General features: G+C 37.1%; 1 protein-coding gene across 3 annotated transcripts in view; it reads right to left on the bottom strand.

The window, feature by feature from the left end:
* The window catches only part of slc10a7 (solute carrier family 10 member 7), a 252,486-nt gene that overhangs the window by 142,757 nt on the left and 96,871 nt on the right, over positions 1–12,858 (bottom strand). For all 3 annotated transcript variants that reach the window (XM_048603168.1, XM_048603150.1, XM_048603182.1), the window contains one exon: positions 8,735–8,773. In XM_048603168.1, coding sequence (XP_048459125.1) covers positions 8,735–8,773 — 39 coding nt within the window. The remainder of the gene's footprint in view (positions 1–8,734; positions 8,774–12,858) is intronic.

Below are 12,858 nucleotides of genomic sequence, written 5' to 3'. Positions count from 1 at the left end.
GAGCCGTGAAGTTTGCTCCAGCTATACTAAACCCTGATTCGGCTACATCTGGGGTATTGTGTCCAGTTCTGGTCACCTCATTACAGGAAACATGTGGAAGCGTTGGAAAAGGTACAGAGGAGATTTACTAGGATGTTGCCTGGAATGGAGGGAAGGTCTTACAAGGAAAGGTTGAGAGCGCCACGGCTTTTCTCTTTAGAATGACAAAGGATGAGAGGTGACTTGATAGAGGTGTACAAAATGATCAGAGGTATAGATAGAGTGGACAGCCAGAGACTTTTTCCTAGGGTGGAGGTAGCTATTACGAGGGGGCATAGTTTTAAAGTCTGTGGAGGTAGATATGGGGGAGATGTCAGAGGTAGGTTCTTTACTCAGAGAGTGATAAGGGCGTGGAATGTATTGCCGGACAGGGTGGTGTAGTCGGCCTCATTAGGGGCATTTAAGTGGCTATTAGATAGGCATATGGATGATAGTATAAGGTAGGGGTGGAGGTTAGATAGACCTTAGGTTTAGGGTAAAAGCCGCACAACACCGTGGGCCAAAGGGCCTGTACTGTGCTGTTCTATGTTCTATGGCGTCTGAAAGCTAGAAGGCTAAAGCCGGAATTTTCTAGTTGGAAATGAGATTTGGGAGTTGTGTGGGCAGGTGGTGATTTAGGTATCTGGACCATGATTGTCTGGAATGCAACTTGTCACTGGGAAAGTGACCAAGTTAAAATGGATGCCTCCTTTCCCAAAAATATTGACCGTTCTTCATTGTCATCAGTGTCTCCTTCAAATAAAAATAATCCTGTGTAAAGCCCCTTACCCCTTTAACACCTAATTTACCCTTCTCTTCAAACCCAATCACCCAATACCTACTTTATGAACAAGACTCTTAAGCCCTATCTTAACATTTGAAAGTTGCTGAAAAACTCAAATCAATGAAAATGAATAAACATGACTTGAAGAACAACTTTACAGAAACATGTGCCTTTTTGGAGGCTCAAAAATCTGTCAAAGTAATCAAACCCACATTTTGCAAGATAGCTATACAAAGATACTCAGCACCTCAGAACATATTTGTCCTTTGGAAGGTAGCATTACATTAAAAGCACTTTTCCTAGGAATAAACTACACTGCATGAAGAATCCATTCGTGTTTTGAAGGCAGCCATAAACTCATAACTCTGCCAAAGCTTACAAAAATTCAAACAGACAGCTAAATTTATCTGCAAAGAATTATTGAAAGCATGGGAAGAATTTAAACAGTTAACTCTGGATCTCATACTGGGAGAGCTTTTCAATGTTATGCAATCCAAAACAACACTTTCTCCAGTTGTGATATAATCTAATGCACCTGAAGATCATTTCACTTTTATAATGCTGTTGTTTCACTTCAAAGCTTGTCAGTTGTCAGAAGCATCAACATGGCTACCGAATTATCTAAAACTGACTTACAAGACACAAAACAGACATCACTTAAGTAAACATAGATACAATGCAGACCACAGCATTTCATGAACTGTAAAGGCACCACCATTTTTGCACTTTTCCGGGCTGCAATCCATGGTTCATGCCGCCAACCTTCAGATAAGTTTTAGTAAAGTTGGCAAATTGTGGCTGCCTCCATGAAAATTATGGATGTTCTAAAATATCTACTTCTACACTGGGACACCATCAACTTTGAAATAGTGGCATGTCAGATTTAGGGTCCTCTTACTTTCCTGCACTGCTGAAATTGGCTGAAGATGGAAACAGAGGTAGACTTCCATTTTGTATCCTATCAGTCTTTTTTATTTCTTAATACCACCTCAATTAGGAGACTACAAAATTTCAGCTGAATGAAAACTGATTGTTTTACCATGGTGCATGTCTGAGAAATTCTGTAAATTAACTTAATTTGTTTTCTTTAAAAATGTCGCTTCACTGACTATACTTGAAAAGCACAGTACTGTAAATTGCATGCAAGTGAATATCAGTTAATTGCACAGGATTTCTGTCCTACTGGGTGCTATTGCTTTAAAGCGGGCGCACTAATCCGAGTGACATTTCAAGTTTTGGCTTTTGGCATTCAAAATAGCTCAGTCGACTGGTTGGCTGCATTGTGTTGCAGTGTGATGCCGGCATCATGGGTTACAATTTCTGCATCTTAAGGTGAGGCGATGGCTTAGTGGTATTATTGCTGGACTGTTAATCCAGAGACTGGGCTCAAACCCTGCCATGGCAGATGATGGAATTTGAATTCAATAAATGTCTGGAATTAAGAATCTAATGATGACTGTCAATCCATTGTCAATTGTCAGAAAAACCCATCTAGTTCACTAATGTCCTTTAGGGAAGGAAACTGCCATCCTTACCTGGTCTGGCCTGCACGTGACTCCAGACCCAGAGCAATGTGGTTGACTCTTAACTGCCCTCTGGGCAATTAGAGATGGGCAATAAATGCTGCCTGGCCAGCGACGCTTTCATCCCGTGAATGAATAAAGAAAAAAAACACAGCTGAGGTTATCATGAAGGTCCCACCTTCTCAACCTTGTCCCTTACCAGAGGCGTGGTGACCCTCAGGTTAAATCTCTAATGAGGGAATAGCCCGATGGTCCTTTGGGACTGTGATGGCTTTTACTCTGTACTACATATTAAGCATATGTTACAGAATGCCACTATCCTCTGCACTTTTTGAAAGAAGCTTCATTGAAGAAATAAATTTGCCTGTCTTCTGACTGAATAATTGTTACCATAACAAAAGTCAAAAACATTCCGTCTTCCTGACCATGCAATCATCTTCAAGAAACATAGCCATGCATCAAAAAAGTTGCCATACAAAAGCAAAACAAAGCAAAAAACAAGAGTTAAACAGAAATATGAAAAGAGAAAGAAAACAAATGTGAGTAGATAGTACTCTGACAGGTTCAAGTAAAGTTAAATGAAGCAAGTTAAAGTTGAAGTTAGATGAATTTAAAAGAAAACGATGCAATGAATGTATGCTTTATATTGAGTATTGGTACTTAAAGGGTTAAATAAAGAAGAGTTTGTTTAATTAAAGTCTGAGTCAGTTCCTGCCTTTTGCCTGTCACATAAGGAAAGAATACCTAAGCAAAAGGTTTGAATACTCCTTTCATGCAACAGTAGTAAACATAACTCGGAAAAGTATTTTCAAAAACTAAAAACACCTCAAAATTTTCACGGCAGATGATGGATTTTGAGTTCAATAAAATATCTGGAGTTAAAAATCTAATGATCATGAAACAACTGCTGACTGTAGGGGAAAAAAAACCCACTCAGCATCCTGACTTGGAAATATATCACCCTTCCTTCACTGTTGCTGGGTCAAAATCCTGGAATTCCCTCTCTAACAGCATCATGGGTTAACCCACAGCAGGTGGTGAACTTCAAGGCAGCAGCTCACCAACACCTTCTCAAGGGCAACTTGGGATGAGCAATAAATGCTGGCCAGTCAACGATGCCCATATCCCACGAATGAATAAAACAAAAGATCTCTGCAGCAGGTGGGACTTGAGATCTTTTGGCCCAGAGGTACGGACACTACCACTACATCACAAGACCCCTCCCTGCAATCTTATGAAATATCCCTAACTTGCTTTCAACAAGCTCTTAATGGGCTTATTAACTATTGTAATTAGCCTCAAAACAGAATTGGGTGGTTTCCTGGGGCTCACATTATCTCATCTGAATAATACTTCCTAGCAGCTGGAACAGTTATCGGAAACCAGCACACCAGCTGGTACCCACAAGCTTTTACTTCCACTTTCACAGGGATCTAAAAATACTACCCTTTGAGGGGCTAAAAGCCAGAAGGCCAAATCTGAGATGCAACTCCCACCTCAATGCCAGTTATCAAAATTCCTGGGAACACAACAGCACTGAAATTTAAGTCACATTTTCAATTCCACTGTAACTATAGGACCAGGTTCTCCATGACAACACTCAGATGCCCTGACATATGTCACATAAAAAAGGCACCTTGCACGAAGGTGGGGATGTTGATTTAGCCACAGCCCTCCATCCTCTCAAATTTGTTTTGAGAAGTATTGGGTCTAATCCAACTCCAGTCACTGGAAGGACCATGAATGCACAACCTATGGCAAAATATTCTAATACTTTTCTCTTGCCAATGAAGTAGTATTCAACTTCTGCTTGTCAAGTTTCCAAGTAGTACTAAAGTGATTGAAAGCTTTTGTGGTGGAGGAAGTGCTGAAAAATAGAATAAAAGCAAATCACTTGGAGAGCTCATAGAGCAGCTGCATTATTTAAGGTTTTAGCAAAGATTTGTAGCTCTGGTTGTGGATGAGGTTGTTGACTTGGTCACCAAGCTGGCTTGTTTTCGTTCACACGTTTCACCACGATGCTAGGTAACATCATCAAGTGAGGCCTCTGATGAAGTGATGTTGTTCCACTTTGCTTGGAATTTATACTGTCTGGCCTATTATGGTGAGTAGAGTCATTTCCGGTTTTATTCTGTATAGGTTTGCACATGGGGTCCAATTCTATATTTTTGTTGATTGCATTATGGGGTGAGAACCTTGCCTTTAGGAATACCCGTGCATGTCTATGTTTGGCTTGGGCTACTATGGTTACATTGTCCCAGTTAAACCGATGGCCTTCATTGTCTGAATTTACTGATAATAAGGAAAGTTCGTCGTGTCATTTTGCTACTAGCTGATGTTCGAACATTAATATCAGTATACTCGGACAATGAAGGCCATCGGTTTAACTGGGACAATGTAACCATAGTAGCCCAAGCCAAACATAGACATGCACGGGTATTCCTAAAGGCATGGTTCTCACCCCATAATGCAATCAACAAAAATATAGAACTGGACTCCATATGCAAACCTATGCAAACAAAACCGGAAGTGACACTACTCACCATAACGGACCAGACAGTATAAATTCCAAGTGGAGTGGAACAACATCGCTTCATTGGAGGCCTCACTGATGATGTTACCTACCATGCTGACGAAACGTCTGAACAAAAACAAGCCAGCTCGGCAAGCAAGTCAACAACCTCAGCTGCATTATTATTAACACAAAATTAGGATTTTGTTCTAAGCACCACAAGAGCCTCAAGGTAGACTGCTCATTACAAGGTATGTTGAATACTGTACACACACTATAATGGAAATTGGAGCTATCAAAATATGACACAAGTTTTCACAGCCAAACTTAATTGCTAAATTTCTGTCCAATGGATATTAGGAAAATACTTAAAGTAAATATTACGAATCCTGCTGGATACAGATCTCTTTACTTGACTGCTAGATGAAAGGCATTGATTATTGCAGATATTTTCTAAACTCCCTGTCCTTTTATCCTCTCGTGGAATGTGGATGTCACTGGCTGGCCAGCATTTACTGCTTGTCCCTAACTGCTGTCGAGAAGGTGGAGATGAGCTGCCTTCTTGAAATGCTGCAATCCATGAGTCTTAGTTATACCCATAATGGTCCATCTAGTTTTATTTCTTCATTGAGCCTTTGAAATGATTGATAACACAGTGTCTTGTGAAGCCATTTCAGAGGGTAATCAAAATGATTGATAACACAGTGTCTTGTGAAGCCATTTCAGAGGGTAATCAAATACATTGCTGTGGCTCTAGAGTCATACATAGGCCAGACCAGGTGAGGATGGCAGCTCACCTTCCCAGAAGGACATTTGTGAACCAGATGTGTTTTGTGACAATAGGCTTCGTGGTCATCATTAGATTCTCAATTCCAACATTTTATTGAATTCAAATTCCACCATTAGCCATTGTGGGGTTCAAACCCCAGTCCCAGAACATTTCCTGAGTTTTTTTTGAGTTTTGAGAAAAAATTTTTTTCCTTAACCACGTTTATTGCATTTGAAAATCAATTCCAATCTGAGCCCTCCTGCTCTTGATCCTTTAACGAGTGGGAACAATTTCTCCCTGTCTACTCTAATCAGACCTCTCATGACTTTGAAAACTTCTATTAGATCTCCTCTTAGATTCCATTCTCTCCAAGGAGACCTACCTTGCCAATCTATTCTCATAACTGAAGCTGTCTAATTACTTAGCAAACACTTCCAGGTTATTGTCTTTAAAATATTTCCATCCACACAGCTAGCAAGTCATTTCAACACACATGCTGATTATAAGACATAGTTTCATCTATTAATATAATGAAATAAATATCCAGAAATGTTCCAGACGTTTTAACATCAAACAGGCTGGAGATCAAATACTTCAAAGCGAGAATAAACCATATTACTTCTTTTTATTCATTCACAGGATGAGGGTGCCACTAGGTAGGTCAGCATACATTATCCATCGCTAATTGCCCAGAGGACAGTTAAGAATCAACCACATTGCTATGGGTCTGGAGTCACATATAGGCCAGACCAGGTGAGTATGGCAGATTTCATTCCCTGAAGGACATTAGTGAACTGGATGGGTTTTATCCAACAATCGACAATGGCTTCACAGTCATCAGTAGATTCTTAATTTGAGATTTTAGTTTACTGAATTCAAATTCCATCTGCTGTGTTGGGTTTCAAACCATTAAACCTCATTTCAAACCCCAAAACATTGGCTGAGTTTCTGAAATTAACAGCCTAACTGTAATGCCGCTATGCTGTTGTCTCCCCAAATCAAAAGAACTTGAAACACCAACTATTAAAGAAAGCCAATGATAAAAATGCTTGGGCTGCCTTGGTCGAAGTCTGCAGAGTATCACAGGAGTTCAGATGTTGGAATAATCACGTTCCTAAAGCAAAAAGCCTCATTGCTTTTTACAGGTTTAATTATCTTACCAAAATCCTAACATGGAGAATAATGAATTGCTGAAAAACTTTTAAAAGGCAGCAATTTTGCCCTTAAATTAAACCTTTCAGAATTGAATATAATGACACCATAAAGAGTCTCTCAGTTATCCACAATAATTGGTACAATACAATGTCACTATTGCTTCTACTGAACAGTCCCAATTTAAAGCTGGGACACATATTTTAAAAGAAATGTTATCCTGTTACTATTTGGATCACGTACCTTTTTAACCAGAATTTTTTGAAAAACCCTGACCCTAAAAATCAACTTGCTTCTGCCTAACAAAATTAATTTTAAGTATTACTAGCTATTACTGTAATCAAATTCATGTCACAAATTTGCAAGAAATAAACAGACATAATCATTATGTTTACTATCTCTTCAATTCAATAGATAACAATGAAAATATTGCCTGTTTGATACTGATGTTCATTGGAACAAGTTTGAGGGAAAAAAAAATATCATCAGCTTAGCCACCAATAATAAAGTCAGAAATTTTAAATGAAAGCCGTAAAAATGAGTTTTTACTACTTGGTAAGCAAATGCAAATGTATTTATTCAATAATATGCATGCTTTGATCTGATTACTAGTTAAAAATATTCTCAGGCATTCTTCTACTTACATAGACAGCTGCATCTGAATATGGGAATCAAGTCTTAGTTTGTTACTTATATGTCTTGTTTTCTTTGTTCCACATGATTAACAATTGTGGAAACAAACATATCAAAAACAAAACATTAATATTTTTCGCACTGTTGCATTATACACCATTGCTGAAGGTTGCACCTTCTATTTCTTGGAGCCATAATAACTTAAGCAAATTTTATTAGCTATCCATTCAGCAGACTATAATTGATCTGCCATCAAATATTATTAAGGTACATCAAAGAGAGAAATCAAATCATTTATTCTAATCTACTTTATTGTAAAACAGCATGTGTAAAATGAAGGGGAGGAGATAATGAAATTATGTTTCTAACTTACAGCAATTCTCTGTGGCACAATGCAAAGAAACCAGAGAGTCTGGAATTTATGTAAATTGTATTCATCTATCAAGTATAACTAGGGCATTTACATTAAAAATGTTCTGTTTTACAGCAATCAAACATCAGTATGAATAAAGGGCTTGTGTAAAATTCATCTCGACTGTTTCTTGAGCAAGTGACTTCTAACCCCAATTACTAAGTGGAAAGCAAAAACAAACACACAATAGCTTCAGTTTGAATCATAATTTCCTGCAGTAACTGTGGGTCATGATTTACCTTTCAAATATCAATCTCTCAATGTTTGGAAACAAGCAAAACAATCTATATGTTTATACATGCTTCAATTCAATGTTATCTATCTTGCTATGAGTTAGCATTCCATCTAAAAATAATTTCTAAAGACTTTAAAACATGAAAGGCTCAATATAACAAATTATCAAAAGAAAGCTTTACATTATAAATGAAACATTTCATAATTGTATTCCAGCAAGTATTAATAGCCACAAGCCATAAATTACTATTAAAATAATCTCAATTACTGCAACACAGCAATCTTAATTGTGTCGTTGCTAACTTCATTTAGAACAACAATTAGGAAGGACAGACAAAATATTAAAGTCAATACTATCTAAAATACTAACAACCAAAAGGACTTAGAATTCTGTTATTTGCAGGAAGAGACTTAGAATTATGAATATATTTAAATTACAATCAAATTTAAAGTATACTCATACTGATTTTAAAAAATCTTCACCCTCTTCATCAATGCATTTAATACAAGATGCAATGTTTAAAAAGTGAACTAAAGCTTAAACAGATTGTGTTTTGAAATATCCTCTTGTAATAAGGAAGCCAGTCAATAAAATTCATTTGTGTTACTGTATTCATTTTAGAAATAACTCCGTGATAAATAAACAATACAATTTCACTATTAATATTTCAGTATAGTCATTAAATACTTCTCTTACCAGAAAACTTCCAAAAGCAGAATTGAAAATCGCAGCTGCCTATAAAACAAGATTAGATTATTTAAATATTACTTCAATCATGTTTTGTTAATTGGTATTAGTAGTACTTCAACTTGTCAAATATAGTAAAAGCTTATATATCATTTGAAAATTAACTCACTAAACAAATACGATAGTGTAAACATATAATTATCTTTGATACTGACAATCACACAAAGAATAATAACAAAGGCTACTAAGACTCTTGTCAATACTGTATGCAACAAATTTCAGTTTCCTCCAATTGAACAAATGTTAAAACTAATACAGCAAAATAACAACTAATATCCTAGATACGCTGTAAATCTGGAAAAGATGCAGAGCGTAAATTAAACAAAAGTATCTTGAACCTCACCCAGTCAGGTAACATGCAGTACCACAATAATAAAGACAACATGCTCTGTTGGTTCATTACGGTCCTTCAGATCCAGGGAGGTAAAAGCTACACCACCTCCACCGAGAAATTATGTAAAATCCATTAGCTTATTTATTTGTAAAACACAATAAACATTAAAAAAGCGCCAAGAGGCACAAAAAATTTTAAAATCAGAAATGATCCAAAGCCATGCTTGAAAGACAAAGCCAAAGCCACATACTGCTTCTATAGAAGAAATGATAAGACTGAATAGATAATGCGGTCTCTAGCTCTAGAGTATTAGGCTTTCTCATTCATGTTCATAATTAATTCAAGAACATTGATAATTTCATTAGACTTTACAGACGTATCAATAAATGATGGCAATGGACCACTGCTCCACCATGCCTTTAATATTACAGTAACCACTGACAAATAACCTCTGCTCACTGTCAAGGATGTGACATATAGCACTTTCTATTACTTAGGAACAATTTCAATATCTAGACAAAGACGATTTGTTGAATTGCAGTTTGGCCCTTTTTCATCCTCACTCATTATACGCTGCTCCTAATTTCAACAAAACAACATCTGCAAAACGATAACGTTTCAGGCCTAGACCCTTCTGCAGAAAAAACGGACACCTACTATCCTACTATCTCTAATGTTCTGAGAACCTGGGTTTGAATCCCACCATGGCAGATGGTGGAATTTGAATTCAATAAATATCTGGAATTTAGAGTCAAATGATGACCATGAATCCATTAATGATTGTTGGAAAAATCCATCTGGTTCACGAATGTCCTTTAGGGAAGGAAACTGCCAGGCTTACCTGGTCTGGCCTACATGTGATTCCAAACCCACCAGCAATGTGGTTGACTCTTAACTAGGGATGGGCAATAAATGCTGCCTAGCCAGCGACACCCACATTCCTGAATGAATAAGGAATCAGGATTTAAACAGGATTCCTCTCTTCCCCACTCAAGACTGAGAAGTCATAAGATTGGAGGCTGCATTAAGCTCTATCCAATGTTAACCTGTTCAAAACCACTATCTTATACATTTTCCCTAACCCAAACATTTTACCCCATTGTTAACATTTAGGTGTATAAACACTTTAATATTTACTATCAACCCCATCTTTCCCCAAGTCTTTCACTTCTCAAATTCAAGAAGCCTGAAGATACCACTTTTTAAACAGCATTTGTTCTTTTCAGACTTAAAAGAAAAATCAGTAGGTCATTGGCTTGAGAAATGTCCACCTCAGTTCTAATCTCAATCTTGATTGGTCTGTAAATCATTTCTCCACTTCTCTTGAAAGTCTTTCACAGACAAAGTCTTCCCTGCTAACTCAGGCAGTTACATAGAACATAACTAGGGACCTTCAATCATACCAATACCCATCATGGAGGCCAGTTGCTTTGTTGAAATAATTATTTTCTTCTTAGCAGTACCCTGGATTTTTAGAGCTGGCAATTGGTTCTTTTTTGACTGTCTTGAAACTGTGGACATTGGTCTGGCTGCCATGAAGTCACATGCAGCTCACCTCTATTTTGTTCAGGCAAATTGTTATTCTTAATCTGCTAACATATCTTTGTTGAAAAAAGTAAGCTCTTTATTTCAACTTGTTCAGTTGGTTGGACATCTTCTTTTGCCCTCTGTGGATGAACTAGACATTTTCACTTCTTCAATCATGGAGGTTGTTTCTGACTTAGAATTATCTGTGCCAACAGTATTGATAACCCTACTCTGAAAGACAAAGGAGAAAAATGTTGTTTGGGCCTGTGTAGCCATATCATCTGTCATCAAAGTCAGATGTGCTGTATCAATTTGTTCACCAGACTGTTTTTCTATCTGAAAAATTTTAGTTAAAAAGATTCCTCAATGAGCTCAACTGGGTTGCACCTTACATTCTTGTTTTCAGCATTTGCATCTTTTGGCAAGCTATGCTGATTTTTGCTATCTCAAAGTTCTTCATGATGATAGAAATGGAAAAACTTTCCACCATATCTGTGTAGTTGCAGATTTCCTTCCCATTGACAATATGAAAAAAATCTATTCTGCTAACTTAGGTTAAAAAAAATCCTTTTTTATGATTCTGCATAGAATCTTGGAAGTTCTGTAAAATGGTCTACCGGTTGCCCCTTGACCAGTTGGTTAATAATCATTTGGTCCTGGACCAGTTGTTCCCTTGGAACCTGCTGAACTTGTTCTACTATCTCAAGGATATTAAATTCAAGACATACATGCAAGTTTATAGTGAGAAGTAATGATTGTGAATTACAGTACATTGTTAACTCTTCGGTGTCTTGTGTTAGTGCAACTTCTACAACACCCTTAATCTTGAGAGTTATTCATAGAATCCCTACAATGTGGAAGTAGGCCATTTGGTTCATTAAGTCCACACTGACCCTCTGAAGAGCATCCCACATGGACCTATCCCTGTAACCCTGAATTTCCCATGGCTAATCCATCTAGCCTGCACATCCCTGGACACTATGGGCAATTTACCATGGTTAATCCACCTAATCCGTACATCTTTTGACCTGAGCTATGGAGTTTCGTCTCTGTAGGCTGTAACTTTTGTTTCTTTAAGCAGGGAAGTTAATCTGATAGACAGTGAAGATCAATTCTATATCAAGGTTAAAACGAATGAGATGTTCATTGACAGAAATAGGTTCTGTCGAACTTAAGATGGTTGAATTACCAATTTGCCTTAGGAACATCTCAGGTACCTTTCCTGATCGTGGTGGTTCCATTTAATTCACAATTTTTGTAGGAGTAAGCATTTGGCTTTTGCTGTTCTGGAATGACTGTATGTCTTCTGGAAGTGATTTTACAAATATAACATTTTTCTTCTGGACATTATTTGCGTGGTGTTTTTGGTCTGCATACTGACATTGACTCTTGAATCTGCTGTTTCATCTACAGTTTGTGTTGGCTTATCACATGTCTATTGAGTTTTTGCACCCTATAAAATGGGTAGAGTCTGTTGCTCCTCCGTGATAAGGTTGTACATCTCCACCAGAATTTGTCAGAGTCTTGTTTTTGGTTTATTATACAATCTGACCAGTTTTCTGCAAAGTTAAACCTTCCTTGAACTGCAATACGTCGGATAAAGACTCACGAATAATGCATACAATAATTCGGTCTCTTCAGAATTCTGACTTCAAACTTCGTAGTCACAATTTTACACTGATATGTAGCTGTCATTAATGAAATTAGTTACAGATTTTGCTGGATGCTGAACCCTTCTGCTAAATCTTACCCTTTCAAAAATTGTGTTTGTTCTCAAATTAAAGTAGTTACCAATACCTATTAGAACACCTTCAAAAGTATTATGTCTTCTTTGATATCTTAGTGACTTATAAAGGCAGGTGGATCCTACTGAAGTGCAAGTTGACTTACTTGTTCAGCTTGAGGTTTAGTATTAATTTTGAAGCAACTCTGAATCTTAAGATTTTTTTCTCCAAGTAGTCCAAATTCAATACACTGCTCGGTCCATCCCTGATATAATACTACCTTATTTAACTTCTCCTGTCATTTTATTCCTAATGTTATTATCAATACTTTTAACAATTAAAGCAGTTTTACATTTGCACACCTTAATGCTGTTTGTAATTTGTTGGTTTTTAATCTTGAAATATATCAATGCTGTTTTAATCTACAAACTGATTAAATAATACTGCACTACCACAACGCTGAGGTAACAAGCTGTAGAGCTGGATGA

The sequence above is a fragment of the Rhincodon typus genome, chromosome 1, assembly GCF_021869965.1.
Source record: "Rhincodon typus isolate 14 chromosome 1, sRhiTyp1.1, whole genome shotgun sequence".
NCBI classification, from domain to species: Eukaryota; Metazoa; Chordata; class Chondrichthyes; order Orectolobiformes; family Rhincodontidae; genus Rhincodon; species Rhincodon typus.
This window is presented reverse-complemented; position numbering and strand designations above follow the sequence as displayed.